A 15364-nucleotide genomic window follows, 5' to 3' on the forward strand; every position below is an offset into this window, starting at 1 on the left:
AAGACTGACCCTTGAGGCACACTTGCACTGGAGATGGGTTTATTTCACACTCTGTGCTTGTATTAGCAGAGGGAGAGCTCAGGGTGGCTTAATCCAGAGACCCTGTCATGGCCCTCCCCCAGCCATGGGAAGGCAAACTTCATCCTAAGGTGTGCAGCCCAGGCCCTGCCCCGTTACAGTCTAGGCCGCCTGCCATGGGGTGCAGCCTCTCCAGGGGCTGGGTCAGACTTGCACGCTGCCCACATCCAGATCCCGGCGAAAACGAATTGGCTGCACAGCACCCCAACCACATACACGAGGAAGAATATGCGGTCAGCAGTCTCAGGCCAGCTTCTCTGTGACCCCTTTACTCCTCTGGGGGGCTCTGTAGGGATAGATACAGGGAAAGGAGCTGTTCTTCAAGGTTCCCCCAACATGAGCAGAAGAGTGAACCCCAGGGGTCATCAGCCTGTATCTCTTCCTTTCTTAGATTCTCAGCTGATGAAAATTTGGGTCTGGCCCATTTCAGGCCATCTTCAGTTGAAGAAACACCCTCTTAGGCTGTGCAAGGTGTGGGTTATCAGGGGATTGAGGTCACCTGGGACTTCAGGGAGGCTAAGCTTGCTCCCTGCCCCAGACCTGTTTCTTCTAAGGGAGGAGGACATGGTGGAGACCAGGAGGACCAGCAGGGTGGATGCGACGAGCCTCTATGCACGCCTGGACCCCTGCGCCCTCCCCCCAGCCCTAGGTGTGCACCTAGGCCTCATTCCTTACCCCCCAGCCCCTGCCCACCTTTAGCAGGATGAGGCTCTGGGTTGCCATGCTCTCGCTGTTCTCCTCCCGGGGCTGGGCTGGGGCCACTCTTGGCCTCAAGGCTGCCCCGGGCCAGCGGCCCAGCCAGCAGCACAGTCTCTATGGTGCTGAGGAAGAGCAGCAGCAGCAGGATGGTGAAGTAGTAAACTGGGGGAGGCAGGGCACGGGGAGATGCTCAGGGGCCAGTCCCTGTGTCTCTGGTACCCAGCGAGCTGAGCACCAGGGTGACCGGGGAGAAAGAGGGCAGGCCGGGTAAGGGAGCAGGGCTTACTGAGCAGTGGGTTGCAGGAGGAGGAGCTGGGCAGGGCCTGCACCAGGGAGGAGTGGAAGACGAGGTAACCCAGCAGCAATGTCACCTTGTAGCCTATACGCTCAGTGGCCCGGAGGGGCAGCAGCCCCCCACACAAGTCAGCCAACAGCAGCGCCTCTGCAGGCACCAAGAGAGCGATGATGGACTTGAGTGCCGTGTTCTTCAGGCTCAGCTGGAAGGCGAAAAGCCAGGGCCTTCCAGGGGGAGGAAGGAGGTGGACAGCGGGGGCATGGGGCCCGGCCTCTGGCCCTGCATCCTTACCCCCACCCACCTCCAGCAGCCCTCTGTCGGCCTCCTCCCGACTTGACTCACCGTCACCTGGAAGCAGGGCACCAGCTGCTGGGTTGGGACTTGGGTCTTCAGATCATAAACTACGTATTCCCTCTTGACACTCACAATCTCGTTCACCACGTGGGCCTGGAACTCTAACTCCATGGCTGAGGGGTGGGAATGAGAACTATGAACTAGGAAGGAGAGATCCCAGCTGCCAAGTCTGGGGGTAGCAGACTGGAGCCCAGGGGAGACGGAGACTTTTGATGGCTTTTGGCAGGGACAGACTTGGAGACAAAACCGATGCATAGAAGGGCTTCCCAAACCTTGTTTTGCAACATCCCAGATTGTCTCCAGTTAAAGGAAGGCCTTTATCAGATTCATAGAAGAGCTTTCATTGTAAAACTAAATGTACTTTGCACCACTTCATGATGGAGGGAAAAGTGGTCACAGGCTCGTCAGTCTATCATCTCACACCTGAAGCAGGATCCCCAGGGCTACTGCTGTGGTCTCTCATGGAGGGAAGGGTAGGACTTCTCTGCCAAGTTAGATGTCACCCGATGGGTTTATACAGGGTGGCTGCATCTTCGGGTGGTTTCCAGGAGTGAGGCCACAGCAACCTGAGCCTCTGGCCTTGCTGCAAGGGGCCGAGCCACTGCAGTCAGGCCATGGCTGTGGAGGGCAGTTGCTCCGGGGAGGATAGAAGACTGATGTGCTTGGACCTCTAGGATTGCAGAGCTGCTGCGAATCTTTGAGTCTGTGACCTTAGAGAGGGGCCCTGAGACTACTGCTGAGCACAGAGATGGGCTGCCACTCGAGCGGGGGGCGCAGTGGGAGAGCAGGTGCTGCCCGCCTAAGCCTGGGGTAGACTGCTCTGAACACACACCTGGGAGTTCCCCTTCCGTCTGCCTTCGCCCCTTCCCCTTGCCCCGCACCCTGCCCCTGCACCACAGACCTGGGAGTTCCCCTCCCCCACCTTCCTCCTCCTCTCCCCAACCCTGCAGCCCCTGCCCTGTCAGCACCCGTGTTGCTGAGAGCGTAGAAGCTGAGGCTGCAGTTGCTGTGGTCCCTGGGGAAGTGGAGGAGTTCAAAATTGCAGTTGGTCTCCGTGGTGAGGGCCAGGTTGAGCTTCACGTGGCCGTCCTGGTCTACCCGGGCCTGTGGGCTCTGGTCCCTCCAGTCCACCCAGAGCCTGTGGGGAAAGGCACCACAGCCAGAGCCCCAGCCCCTTCTTGGATGGGGCTGGGGGGAGACCCTGGCATCCCACCCCCAAGCCCAGCTGCTATCAGAGTTCTGGCAGGGGGAGGGGAATTCAAGGCAGGGGAGGCGCACTGCTAGTCTGGCGGGGACCGCCAGGAGGGGCATATTCACTCAGCCTCTAGGTTGTAGATGGGGAAAAGGAGGGCTGTGCACGGCAGATTCCTGGGGCAGGAACTGTCTCACTTACGCCTCCAGGATGGTGAGCCTTGGTGTCCAGAGAGACTCCCAGGGCAGCGTGATGGCGTGCCGCGGGTGTGCACTAGTGTTCCAGGCCAGGCGAGTGTCCAGCCAGGACTGGGGACACAAGGGCACCACTGAGGCTCCTGCTCTCCACATACCCATGCCCCTAAGCTCAGCATGTTGATGAAGCCTGGTACTGCTGAGCTGGACTCAGCTGGGCTTTCCCATCCCACCTCCCCAGGGATAGGAGCTCACCAGCCTAAGCAGCAGCATGGAGGACATTGTGTATCGCAGGATGTCCTGGGGGAAGGGCAATGCGTCACCTCAGGGTGAGCACTGTGTTGAACGCGGCAGGAGACTCCAGCACTATCCAGGGCTGAGTCCTGTCCCCTGCCCAGCTCAGCACTTGGGGCCTTTGGCCTAGTGGCACTTACCACATTAAACACGTTGGAGACAAACACTTGCACATCCACGAGCAGGGGCGCACTCCCATTGTTCGGGATCTGGATGCTTTCCTGAACCTTCTTGGACAAGTTGACGTTGAAGAGGGATGGCCAGACTGAGAGATAAAGGTCAAGGTCACTCAGATGCCCTAGGGCCCAAATCCCAAAGCTTATGACCTTGCCCTCCACCTACTGGCTGCTGTCCCTTGGAAGCCCTGCCCGTGGACCAATGGCCAGGTAATGCTGAACCCCAGGAAGGTGAGATGGAGCAGGCGCCATAGGGCCATCATCAGCTGCATGGAGGGACTGGAGGGAGCAGCGGTGCCTAAGCTACAACCTCTATTCCAGTCACTTCTCTGGCAGCTGAGCAATTTGCCAGAGGCAGCTGCTCTGGGCAGGGACTTGGGCCGTGGACTCGGCAGCCCCTGCCCCAGTTCCGCAAACGCCCAAAGATAAAGCCCAGGACCCAGCCCCGCCCACGCTGCACCTGCCTTAGTGTCCCTGTCCCGCTCCATTTCCACCACCTGGAACCCGTTGAGACGCTCAATGCCTGCCCAGGGGGACCTGGCAGGCACAGGACCTCTACCTCTCCCTGACTTTGTCCTTCCAATCAGGACCCACGGGTGTTCCCTGCATTTCAGTGGCTGACACCAGCCTACGTAAGACCCAAACCCTTGGTCAGAGTGTTCTGTGCTTAACGATGTGAGATGGGGACAGTCTTGAGAGTCTCCCTGCTCTCCTTAAACACTGAAGTGATTTTGTGTAAAGAGCCTTGGCTCAAGAACCCTGGACATGGTGGCTCATGCCTGTAATCTCAGCACTTTGGGAGACCAAGGAGGGCAGATTGCTTGAGCCCAGGGGTTTGAGACCAGAGTAACATAGGGAGACTCTGTCTCTATCAAAAACACAAGAATTAGCTGGGCGTGGTGGCATGCACCTGTAGTCCCAGCTACTCAGGAGGCTGAAGCTGGATCACTTGAGCCCAGGAAGTGGAGGTTGCAGTGAGCCAGGATTGCAACACTGCACTCCAGTCTGAGCGACAGGGCGAGACTCTGCCTTCCACCCCCCTCCACGCCCCCCGCAAAAAAAGAACAAAAGAACTCTGTTAATCCCAGCACTTTGGGAGGCTGAGGTCAGGAGTTTGAGACCAGCCTGGCCAATATGGTGAAACCCCATCTCTACTAAAAATACAGAAATTAGCTGTATTAGCGTCCATGGTGGTGGACGCCTGTAAGCTCAGCTACTCAGGAGGCTGAGGTAGGAGAATCACTTGAACCTGGGAGGCAGAGGTTGCGGTGAGCCAAGATTGTGCCATTGCATTCCAGCCTGGGCAACAAGAGCAAAACTCCATCTCAAAAAAAACAAACAACAACAAACACAGAAGCAAAAAAAAAGCCTCTGGGAAGGGAGTTCTACCTGACAACAGGTAAACGCCAACTCATGAGCAAAGCCCTGGGACATTCTTGTCCTGAAGCAGATTCTCAGCTTGCCCCAGCCCAGCAGTGCTGTGCACCTGGAGCCCAACCTGCCAGGGAAAGACTTTCCTGGCCCCCGGGGAGTGAAACAGCCGCTGGAGACTTGATCCTGGCCCAGATGCAGCCAGGGAAGGAAAAGCTAAGGCCAAAAATGGACGAGGACTGACTGGGCTGCCCAGACTCAAAGGGGCCCTGGGAGCTGAAAGCAGGCGAGGACGAACCTGTCACACAACAGAGCACAAATGCGACTGGGAACACACATCTGTGTCTGTCATCGACCAACTTTATCGAACGCCTTAAACAGTCTGCCTGCCTCTGTCGCACGCTCCCCAGACTCAGATTTTTATGCGGATTGTAACCCGGCTGCCTTGGGTGTGGTCAGCCCTCTTTCCTGGTAGCTCTGCAAAGGGTCCTGCACTCACCCCTAGGGAGCCTCTCTGTGAAGCCCCAGAGGCTTCTTCTCACGGGGTCTCAAGACAATGAGAAACGCGAAACAGCGCTGTCACTGCATGTGAAATGGTTTGTGCGTTTTATTAACGGGTAAAGCTCTCCCCATGGTCCCCCAACAATGACTCCAACTCTGTAACATCCGAGCGCGCCCGCTGAGTGCTTTCAGGTCACATCAGCCATCAGGATGCTGTTGCCTGCCTTTGGGCCCTGCCAGGACGGGCCGGGACCGGGCTCGAGGGTGCGTGGCTGGGAACCGCCGGGGCAGGGACGAAGGGCCCCCGCCGCCTCGCTCACGTGCGACAGGTCGGTGGACTCGCGTTCCAGCACGCTGCCACTGTGGGTGCCCCGCGCGGCAGCGCACACACGGTCCGAGGCTCGGCGTGGGTCACGGCCCAGCAGGCCCGCGCAGATCGTGCGGAAGCCTTTGCGGAAGTGCTTGGAGACCAGCGCGTAAACGATGGGGTTGACGCAGGAGTTGGCGTAGGAGACCAGGTGCGAGAGGATGCGAAGCGCATAAGTGGCGCGCGTGAGCGGGAAATGGCCGAACCACACGCAGAGGATGAGCGCGTGGTGGGGCATCCAGCAGAGGCAGAAGAGCGCGGCCACGATGAGGATCATGCGTGTCACCTTGCGCTTGGCGCGCCGGGCACCCGAGCCCGCGGCCACCGGGTCGACGGCGCGCCAGAGGTAGCGCAGGGTGCGCGCGTAGGTCAGGCCGAGAACCAGCACCGGAAGCAGGTAGCTGAAGACGAAGGTGCAGATATCCATGGCGCGGCGGCGAGGGGCGCTCCACGCGGGATGGCACACGGTTAGGTTGGCCAGCTGCGACTGGCGGTAGTAGCTCAGGTAGGGCCCGGAGAAGAGCAGCGACAGCCCCCAGATGAGCCCGATGGCTGCCAGCGCGTTTCGAGGCGTGCGCAGCTCGCGGGAGTGCAACGGGTAGCGGATGGCCAGATACCTGCGGTCAGACCGGGAAGGGAGACGTCGGCTGAGCGGGCGCATTCACGCTGGCGGGCCGCGCCCCCTGCACCTCGGGCCCCAAGGCTGCTCTCGAGGAAGGTCCTTAGCGCATGGTTACACCGCACACACAAGAGGTGGGGGTGAGGCTCGGCGTGAGGGCGGAGGTGGGGGCGTCCCAGCGTGTCCCAGACACTCAGCGGAGCCTGGAAATGGGGCGGGGCGGGCCCCGCAGCAGGAAAGGTGCGCCTCCAAGCCATTCTCCCGCTGCCCCCGGGGACTGCAACCACAGACAGACTTCACCGAGAGGGCACCCCAAAGCCACTGAAGACTAAAGGTTGGAGGACCGGCTATGGGTTCCGGGAGGCTGTGACTACCCACTAGTGACGGTGCCGCGGGAGGGAGGGCGGAGGCGCCTGAGGCTCTAGCAGACAGCCTGGAGAAGACATGTTGGGCAAGGGACAGTTAATTTCTCAGGGGATTCCTGAGAGAATCCGAGCTTTGTGGATCCCACCAGCGCGCTCGGAAGCAACCAACGCACTTCGCGCTCAGTGGCTACAGGAGGTGTGGGGGCAGTCTGGCCTCGCCTCTCTGTTTTTCCAGAGGAGGAAGAGGGGAAATACCCGGATTTCCTCCCCAGGAACCATCCCAGTGTCCTTTCAAGCTCCACCTGAGTCCCGCGCTCTCCCGAATGTGCCTCTCTCCCTCTCCTCTGGCTAGGGAGGGAGAACCCCAGGGCACGCTCCTCTCCCGGCCCCTGACTTGTTTTGGGTTTTATTTTGTTTTGTTTTGTTTGGAGGCGAGGGGCAGAGTGGGCTGGGACTGAGCTAGGGACCTTTAGGCACGCTCGCTGGGACTCCGGAGTGGATCCTCGCAAAGGACCCAAGATCCACAGCCTGGACCTGAGCCAGCTGCACCAACCAACCAAACCGTGGCTTGGAGGCGAGCGCAGTGGAGGCGCCTGAAGTTGGCTGCAGGAGACAGACGGTCACTTCACGCACCCGATCCCTGTCTGGCAACTCTGAGCGAGTTACTTAGGAACTCAACTCTTCTGTACATTGGGCACTTTGTCCTATCCCACCCTCACGGGGGCATTAAGCTCAAGCGAGACAAACGCGCACAAACGCGTCGTACTGGGAAATGCTGCGCGTTGGCAGGCGCGGGCGGCGCTGGAGAGCCACATTCTCCAGGCTTCGAGGCCCCAGGACGCATCTAACCGAGGGACACCACGGTCCCCCATTCTTATTCCTCTTTTTCCTCCTCCGCGCCCGCTTGTCTTCCACTGCCTTCTTAGTGTCCTCTCCCACTCTGCGCGTCCTTTCTTGATCTTCAGTCCTGCCTCCCGCTCCATCCCCCGCGTGGATGCCCATCTCCCAGGGAGGCCAAGGCGCTGGCTCACCTGTCCAGGGAGACGGCGGCCAGCGTGAAGCTGCTGGCGTGCATGGTGAGGAAGATGAGGAAGTGCACCGCCTTGCACAGCAGCGAACCGAACACCCAGCCGTCCAGGGTGTAGATGGTGGCTTGGAAGGGCACGCAGCACAGGATGAAACACAGGTCGGCCACGCCCAGGTTGAGGATGAACAGGTTGGTGGTGCTGACCGCCTGGCCGCCGCGCAGCAGCACCGCCAGCACCAGCGTGTTGCCCACGGTGCCCACGAGGAAGATGAGTGCGAAGAGTAGGGGCACGATGACCGCCTCGGGGTGCCAGCCTCCCCCGCCGCCCGCCTGGCTCGCGTTCCCGGCCCCTGGGCAGCCCGAGACGTTCATGGTGCCGCCGACCCCGAGGCTGCCCGGGGTCCTGCAGCCGTCTGGGTCTCCGCGAGCGGGAAGCTCCCGGGGCTGCGGCCGCTGCAGCTCCTAGTGCGACTCTGCCGGGCTGAAGGCGGAGGGAGCCTTGCCGCATCTGGGGCGGGGATGGGGGTGCGCTGGGGTCAGGAGGAGGAGCAAGAGACAGGAGGGCGAGGTTGTCCCCAGCAGCGGCCGGCAGCGCTGGGGGAAGGCTGCGGAGTGGTCCCGGCGCGCATTCCACGGCGCGGGCGGAGAATGGCGCTTGTGCCTGCTCCCGAGCTCCAGCCCGCGGAGTCGGGGGTTCTGGGCTGACCAGGCGGACTGACTTCCCCGGCAGACGCCGGAGCGGTGGAGGGGTCGACCCCGGACCCTGCGTGTGCGCCGCGCGGCAGAAAGCACCGGCCTCGGCCTCCGCGCGCCTCGGCGCTTCCCTGCAGCCTGGCAGGCGCGCAGGACATCCTGGGACCGTCGAGGGGAAGGGGTGCCCTCAAAAGAGGACCCCTGGGAGATCGGGGGGAGGAGACGCGGGGCGGAGGCGGATGAGGGGCCCCTGAGTCTGGCTCTTTCGCCCAGGCTAGACTGCAGTGGCGCGATCTCGGCTCACTGCAACCTCCGTCTCCAAGGTTCAAAGGGTTCTCCTGCCTCAGCCTTCTGAGGAGCTGGGACTACAGGCGTCCGCCACCACGCCTGGCTAGTTTTTTTTTTTTTTTTTTTTTGTATTTGTATTTGTATTTGTATTTGTATTTGTATTTGTATTTGTATTTGTTGAGACAGAGTCTCACTCTGTCGCCCAGGCTGGAGTGTAGTGGCACGATATGGGCTCACCGCAACCTCCGCCTCCCGGGTTCAAGGGATCCTCCTGCCTCAGCCTCCCGAGTAGCTGGGATTACAGGCGCCCGCCACCACGCCTGGCTAATTTTTGTATTTTTAGTAGAAATGGGGTTTCACCATGTTGGCCAGGCTGGTCTCAAACTCCTGACCTCAAGTGATCCGCCCGCCTCGGCCTCCCAAAGTGCTGGGATTACAGGCGTGAGCCACCGAGCCCGGCCACCTTTTTCCCTTCTCTTACCCATTGAACGTTTTCCCTCCAATTCAATCCAATATATTGAGCATCTATTGTGTCAGGCTCTGTCTTTGGCTCCGTGCCTCAGTTTCCTCGGCTGTAACAAGGAAATGGTAACACTTCCTTCTAAGAGGGATCTGCTGAGAAGGGAATGAGATGTATGGGAGAGGCCTGAACCCAGTTAGTTAAATCTGAATGCATCAGATCCTTATTCTTGTTCTCCTGACCTTATTCCGTATACTTTGAGGAAATTCGAAATAGTAGAGTTCAGGGCCGGGCGCGGTGGCTCACGCCTGTCTCTACTAAAAATACAAAAAATTAGCTGGGCGTAGTGGCGGACGCCTGTAGTCCCAGCTACTTGGGAGGCTGAGGCAGGAGAATGGCGTGAACCCAGGAGGCAGAGCTTGCAGTGAGCGGAGACCGCGCCACTGCACTCCAGCCTGGGCGACAGAGCGAGACTCCATCCCAAAACAAAACAAAACAACAACAACAACAAAAAACAAAATAGTAGAGTTCCACACACAAGCACCATTTCCCTGGATGGTGTTTAGGTTGCAATAAAACTTAAACATTTGTTTCTGCATCAAGCATTTGGGACAATGAATCATTACTATTTAAGTAGAACTTAAGCCTCACAGTCCGCTGGGTCTGAAAATCACCACCTTCTGTCTCTGCAGCTTCATATCTGCCTCACCTTCCCCTGTCCTGGTCCCTGGGGCCCAGTGTCAAGAATATTCTTTTTCGGCTGGGCGCGGTGGCTCACGCTTGTAATCCCAGCACTTTGGGAGGCCGAGGCGGGCGGATCACGAGGTCAGGAGATCGAGACCACAGTGAAACCCCGTCTCTCTAAAAAATACAAAAAATTAGCCGGGCGTGCTGGTGGGCGCCTGTAGTCCCAGCTACTCGGAGAGGCTGAGGCAGGAGAATGGCGTGAACCTGGGAGGCGGAGCTTGCAGTGAGCCGAGATTGTGCCACTGCACTCCAGCCTGGGCGACAGAGCGAGACTCCGTCTCAAAAAACAAACAAAAAAAAATATTCTTTTTCCTCTTTTTTCCCCCAAGAAAAAAGCCTCTCAGGAGCCCAGCTACTCCCTCCTCTTGGTAAGGAAAACTTATTCACACTCCTGCCCTGCCTGCCTACTCACTGAAGAGGGAGATGATAACAGTTTGTGTTTATGAGATGCTTACCATTTATTTATTCAACAAATATTTGTTCAGCAGCTGCTCCTTACTAGGCACTGTTCTGTGTCCTTAGGATATACTATACCAGTGAGCTCTACAAAGATCAAGGTCCTCTGTGAACTTTCTAGCAACAGAGACATACAATAAACATAACGCATTAAGCTACTGCAAGTTGATAAGTACTTTCGGGAAAAAAATCCCCTTAGAGCAAGGGGATTTGGGAGTACCAGGGTGGTGGTGATGGTACAATTTAAAGCAGGATGGTCAGGCAGACCTCATTAAGTTGACATTTGAGCAAAGACTTGAAGGCGGGGAGGGGCTAGCAAAGCGAATATGTAGGGGAAGAGCATTTCTTTTCTTTCTTTTATTTATTTATTTTTTTTGAGATGGAGTCTTAGTCTATCACCCAGGTTGGAGTGCAATGGTGCGATCTCAGCTCACTGCAACCTCCGCCTCTAGGGCTCAAGCAATTCTTCTGCCTCAGCCTCCCGAGTACCTGGGACTACAGGCATGCGCCACCACACCCAGCTAATTTTTTGTAGTTTTAGTAGAGATGGGGTTTCACCATGTTGGCCAGGCTGTTCTCAAACTCCTGACCTCAGGTGACCCGCCTGCCTCGTCCTCGCAAAGTGCTGGGATTACAGGCGTGAGCCACTGTGCTCAGCCTCTTTTCTTTTTTTAGAGATGGAGTCTCCCTATGTTCCCCATGCTGGTCTCAAACTCCTGGGCTCAAGCGATCCTCCCACTTCAGCCTCCCAAAGTGCTGGGATTACAGACATGAGCCACCATGCCTGGCCAGAAAAGCATTTCAGAGAGAGAGACCACAGCCAGTGCAAAGGCCATAAGGTAGGAGTGTGCCTGTGTTCCTGAGGCAGGGAAGATGGTATGACCTGAGTTGAACCAGCAAGGGGTTTGGTAGGCGACATGAGACACACAGCGTGTAGGGATTTTTTTCTCCCCCAATCTAAGGATTGTGGCATGTAGTCTCCATAAAATGAGGCGACAGTGCATGGCTTTGACTAGAGGACTAACATAATCCCACTTTTTTTTGGTAACAGCTTTGTTGAAATATAATTCACATATCATGGCCGGGCGCAGTGGCTCACACCTGTAATCCCAGCACTTTGGGAGGCCGAGGCAGGCGGATCACGAGGTCAGGAGTTTGAGACCAGCCTGGCCAATACGGTGAAACCCCATCTATGCTAAAAAATAAAAAATAATAAAAAATTAGCTGAGCGTGGTGGCACGCGCCTGTAGTCCCAGCTACTTGGGAGGCTGAGGCAGAAGAATCGCTTGAACTTGGGAGGTGGAGGTTGCAGTGAGCCGTGATTGCACCACTGCACTCCAGCCTGGGTGACAGAGTGAGACTCCGTCTCAAAAAAAAGAAAAAAGAAAAGAAAAGAAAAAAAGAAATATAATTCACATATCATACCATTTGCCCATTTAAAGTGTTCATTTGGCTTTTAGTATATTCAGAGTTGTGTGACAGTTGCCACAGTTACTTCTAGAACATTTTCTTCCCCACCAAAAGAAACTCATACCCATTAGCCTTTAGCCTCCAATCTCCCATCTCCATCCCCACCCCATCTCCACAGGCCCAGACAACCACCGATCTACTTTTTGTCTCTACAGATTTGCCTATACTTAAAATTTCATATAAACAAAATCATACACTATGTGGCCTTTTGTGTGTGGCTTCCTTCATTTAGGATGATGTTTTTCAAAGTTCATCCACATTGTAGCATAATCAGTACTTCACTCTTTTTTTTTTTTTTTTTTTGAGATGGAGTTTCACTGTTTTTGCCAGGCTGTAGTGCAATGGCACGATCTCGGCTCACTGCAACCTCTGCCTCCCGGGTTCAAGTAATTCTTCTGCCTCAGCCTCCTGAGTAGCTGGGATTACAGGCATGTGCACCAAACTCAGCTAATTTTGTATTTTTAGTAGGGATGGGTTTTCTCCATGTTGGTCAGGCTGGTTTTGAACTCCCGACCTCAGGTGATCCACCTGCCTCGGCCTCCCAAAATGCTGGGATAAAAGGCATGAGCCACCGTGCCTGGCCACTTCACTCCTTTTTATGGTAAAATAATATTCCATTGTATCGTTACACCACGTTCTATTTTTCCATTCACTTATCAATGAATATTTGGGAAACTTACTTTTTAAAAAAATTTACTTATTTTTAGAGATAGGGTCTTGTTCTGTCACCCAGCCTGGAGTGCAGTGGCATGATCATAACTCATCGTAACCGCAAACTCCTGGGCTCAAGCAATCCTTCTATTTCAGTCTCTCAAGTCGCTGGGACTACAGGTGGGTGCCACCACTCCCAACTAATTTAATTTTTTTTTTTTTTTTGTAGAAACAGGGGTCTCACTATGTTGCCCAGGCTGGTCTTGAACTCCTGGCCTCAAGCAATCTTCAGCCTGGCCTCCCAAAGTGCTGTGATTACAGATGTGATCCATCGCACCTGGCCAGACACTTACTTTTTTTTTTTTTTTTTTTGAGACAGTCTCACTCCCTCACTCAGGCTGGAGTGCAGTGGCCCGATCTCAGCCCACTGCAACCTCCACCTCCTGAGTTTTAAGCGCTCAGCCTCCCGAGTAGCTGGGATTACTGGCGCCTGCCACCACACCAGGCTAATTTTTGTATTTTTGGTAGAGACGGGGTTTCACCATGTTGGCCAGGCTGGTCTGGAACGCCTGACTTCTGAGGCCGGGAGCAGTGGCTCACGCTTGTAATCCCAGCACTTTGGGAGGCCGAGGCAGGCGGATCACCTGAGGTCAGGCGTTCGAGACCAGCCTGGCCAACATGGTGAAACCCTGTCTCCACTAAAAATACAAAAATTAGCGGGACGTGGTGGCAGGCGCCTGTAATCCCAGCTACTCGGGAGGCTGAGGCAGGAGAATGGCTTGAACCCAGGAGGCAGAGGTTGCAGTGAGCCGAGATCGCACCATTGCACTACAGCTTGGGCAACAAGAGCGAAACTCTACCTAGAAAAAAAAAATCCGTCATTTAATCTTCCTAACAACCACTTAAATTGGTTATCCCCATTTCATAGATGAAGGAACAGGTTTACAGGGAGATTAAGTTACTTGCCCAACATCTCCTTGCCGCTAATGACGGAGCGGGGATTGGAATCCCAGGTCTCAGACTCTAGAAGGTGCAAAGCAAAAATTCATATTTTCCCATGTCTCAACACTTCTCCCTCTTTGGACTGATGGCCCCAAAGTGCAGGGGTCCACCGTCCCAAGTGGTCTGAGAAAGTCCCCAATTAGGACACCGTCTGCTGACTGCGCAGCGCTTCCTCCGGCTTGGCTTTCTTATGGTCAGCCTCAGAGGAAAGGGCAGGCAGAGGCGGGTTCCTTACGGATGGGGTGCTCCGTTCCGGTAGGGAGGATCCCATCTCTTGAGTCCCTGGGGATGCAGACACCCCGAAATCCAGTGTCTTTGGTCTCCTGCTTTCTGCTGGGCAGGACGTGAACCAGATCCCCAGTCCAGGATGCAGGACGTGGGGTCCACCTCCGGTTCTCCGCCCTTGATGGGTGAGACGTGGGACTACCCCTGAGATCTCAGCAGCCACGGTCTCACTGCAGCCTCAAGTCCCCACCTAGCCAGCCACAATTTCGGACCCGGGATGACCGGATCCCTCGCGCAGGCGCGCTCCAGCACATGGCGCCCTGCTGCAGCAAGGGCCGACGGCGGCGGAGTCCGCCGCTATCCCATCAGCCCGGCCAGGCAGGTCCGGCTCTCACCCGCCCGGGTCGTCCCGCCTCCCCTATCCCGTCTTGCTCTGCGGCGCAGGGGCAAGATGGCTGCTGAGAAGCAGGTCCCAGGCGGCGGCGGCGGCGGCGGCGGCAGTGGCAGCGGCGGTAGCGGCGGTAGCGGCGGTGGACGTGGTGCCGGAGGGGAAGAAAACAAAGAAAACGAACGCCCTTCGGCCGGATCGAAGGCAAACAAAGAATTTGGGGATAGCCTGAGTTTGGAGAGTATCCTAGAGTAATCGGGCCTAACTCGCAATGATTACGTGTCGAACTGGAGAGCTGGGGGCGGGAGAGGCGGCGGGTCCCGACAAGTCCTGGCAGGAGAGGCCGAGGGTTGCAGTTTCTCTCGCCCTTACTTTTTGGTGCTCAGAATTCCGGGGGGTCTGTCTCTCAACTAATCTTTCCTCGTGTCCCCCTCGCCCTCTTGGCTAGGTCCTTTTCAGTGGCACTGGGATATCAGGCAGGTTTCCCCTGGTGCCCCGCAGTTGTCCAGTTGGAGGGCTTGTGACCAGGTGACACCTTGAGCACCTTGCTTTGGCACCTTGAGCCACTGAACTGGGGAGAGGAAACTGCAGTCTTGACATTTGGCTTAATACTCTTGTCTGACAGTCGTCGTAGACTGAGTAGTAAAACCTACAGCTTGATACTTTGAAAGTGGAGGTAAAGATTGACTCAGGAAAAGCTTGTTGCCCATTTTGATTGTAAGTTACCGTAGTTAATATCGATTGTGTCATTTTTTTTCTGATCGGTCTGTAGGCATTTTATCTTGCTGACGGTCATTCATATAAACTGGAGGAATCGGTTTCTAGTTTCCATCAGTGTGTATCTCAACCGAGTGCTTGTGGTACTAGTTTGTGACCTTTTGAAATGAGTAACAAATGGAGAAAATGTAGGCGAGTTTCTGAAATAACACATTCAACTTGACATCTTAATGTGCTTAAAGTTCTCAGGGGTTTGGAGTTAAATTTTTTGAATTAGTGGTAATAGTTCCAAGTAGACGTTAGCAAGCCCTGATTTTACTGAGACCTTTATATCTCTTTGTCCCTTTTTAGTAATTTATTTATTTATTTATTTTATTTGTATTTATTTATTTTTTTTTGAGATGGAGTTTTGCTCTTGTTGCCCAGGCTAGAGTGCAATGGCACGTCCTCTGCTCACCGCAACCTCCACCTCCTGGGTTCAAGCAATTCTCCTGCCTCAGCCTCCCAAGTAGCTGGGATTACAGGCATGCGCCACTATGCCCAGCTAATTTTGTATTTTTAGTAGAGACAGGGTTTCTCCATGTTGGTCAGGCTGGTCTTGAACTCCCAACCTCAGATGATCCGCCCGCCTCGGCCTCCCAAAGTGCTGGGATTACAGGCATGAGCCACTGCGCCCGGCCCTTTTTAGTAATTTAAAGAGTCCTTTTAGTGTTCACTATTTTAAAATATGTCTCT

General features: G+C 55.7%; 3 protein-coding genes across 4 annotated transcripts in view; 1 reads left to right on the top strand and 2 right to left on the bottom strand.

The window, feature by feature from the left end:
- Positions 1 to 173: 173 nt before the first annotated feature.
- Positions 174 to 3646, bottom strand: ZACN (zinc activated ion channel). The gene is made up of 9 exons (XM_032177794.2): positions 3449 to 3646; positions 3247 to 3371; positions 3068 to 3112; positions 2820 to 2926; positions 2395 to 2564; positions 1415 to 1539; positions 1064 to 1274; positions 772 to 939; positions 174 to 364 (listed from the first exon to the last, which is right to left on the bottom strand). The coding sequence occupies exons 1-9, from the start codon at positions 3552 to 3554 to the stop codon at positions 174 to 176; spliced, it is 1248 nt and encodes a 415-aa protein (XP_032033685.2). The 5' UTR covers positions 3555 to 3646.
- A 1594-nt stretch (positions 3647 to 5240) lies between these two features.
- GALR2 (galanin receptor 2) lies at positions 5241 to 8631 on the bottom strand. The gene is made up of 2 exons (XM_032177795.2): positions 7537 to 8631; positions 5241 to 6138 (listed from the first exon to the last, which is right to left on the bottom strand). The coding sequence occupies exons 1-2, from the start codon at positions 7902 to 7904 to the stop codon at positions 5343 to 5345; spliced, it is 1164 nt and encodes a 387-aa protein (XP_032033686.1). The 5' UTR covers positions 7905 to 8631; the 3' UTR covers positions 5241 to 5342.
- Positions 8632 to 13949: 5318 nt separating this feature from the next.
- The window catches only part of SRP68 (signal recognition particle 68), a 38604-nt gene continuing 37189 nt past the window's right edge, over positions 13950 to 15364 (top strand). The window contains exon 1 of one of the 2 annotated variants that reach the window (XM_032177796.2): positions 13950 to 14153. In XM_032177796.2, the coding sequence (XP_032033687.1) occupies positions 13976 to 14153 (178 nt within the window). In that variant the 5' untranslated portion in view covers positions 13950 to 13975. The remainder of the gene's footprint in view (positions 14154 to 15364) is intronic. The other variant, XM_032177797.2, reaches the window with a different exon arrangement.

This window comes from Hylobates moloch, unplaced genomic scaffold, assembly GCF_009828535.3.
Source record: "Hylobates moloch isolate HMO894 unplaced genomic scaffold, HMol_V3 SCAFFOLD_15, whole genome shotgun sequence".
NCBI lineage: Eukaryota > Metazoa > Chordata > Mammalia > Primates > Hylobatidae > Hylobates > Hylobates moloch.

Coding starts and splice junctions, on each gene's coding strand:
- ZACN (XM_032177794.2), bottom strand. CDS start 3,554: ATGCAGCTGATGATGGCCCTATGGCGCCTGCTCCATCTCACCTTCCTG. Junction 2,927..3,067: donor CCATGCTGCTGCTTAGGCTG/GTGAGCTCCTAT, acceptor TTGTGTCCCCAG/TCCTGGCTGGACACTCGCCT. Junction 1,275..1,414: donor TGCCCTGCTTCCAGGTGACG/GTGAGTCAAGTC, acceptor TTCGCCTTCCAG/CTGAGCCTGAAGAACACGGC.
- GALR2 (XM_032177795.2), bottom strand. CDS start 7,904: ATGAACGTCTCGGGCTGCCCAGGGGCCGGGAACGCGAGCCAGGCGGGC. Junction 6,139..7,536: donor GCCGCCGTCTCCCTGGACAG/GTGAGCCAGCGC, acceptor GTCTGACCGCAG/GTATCTGGCCATCCGCTACC.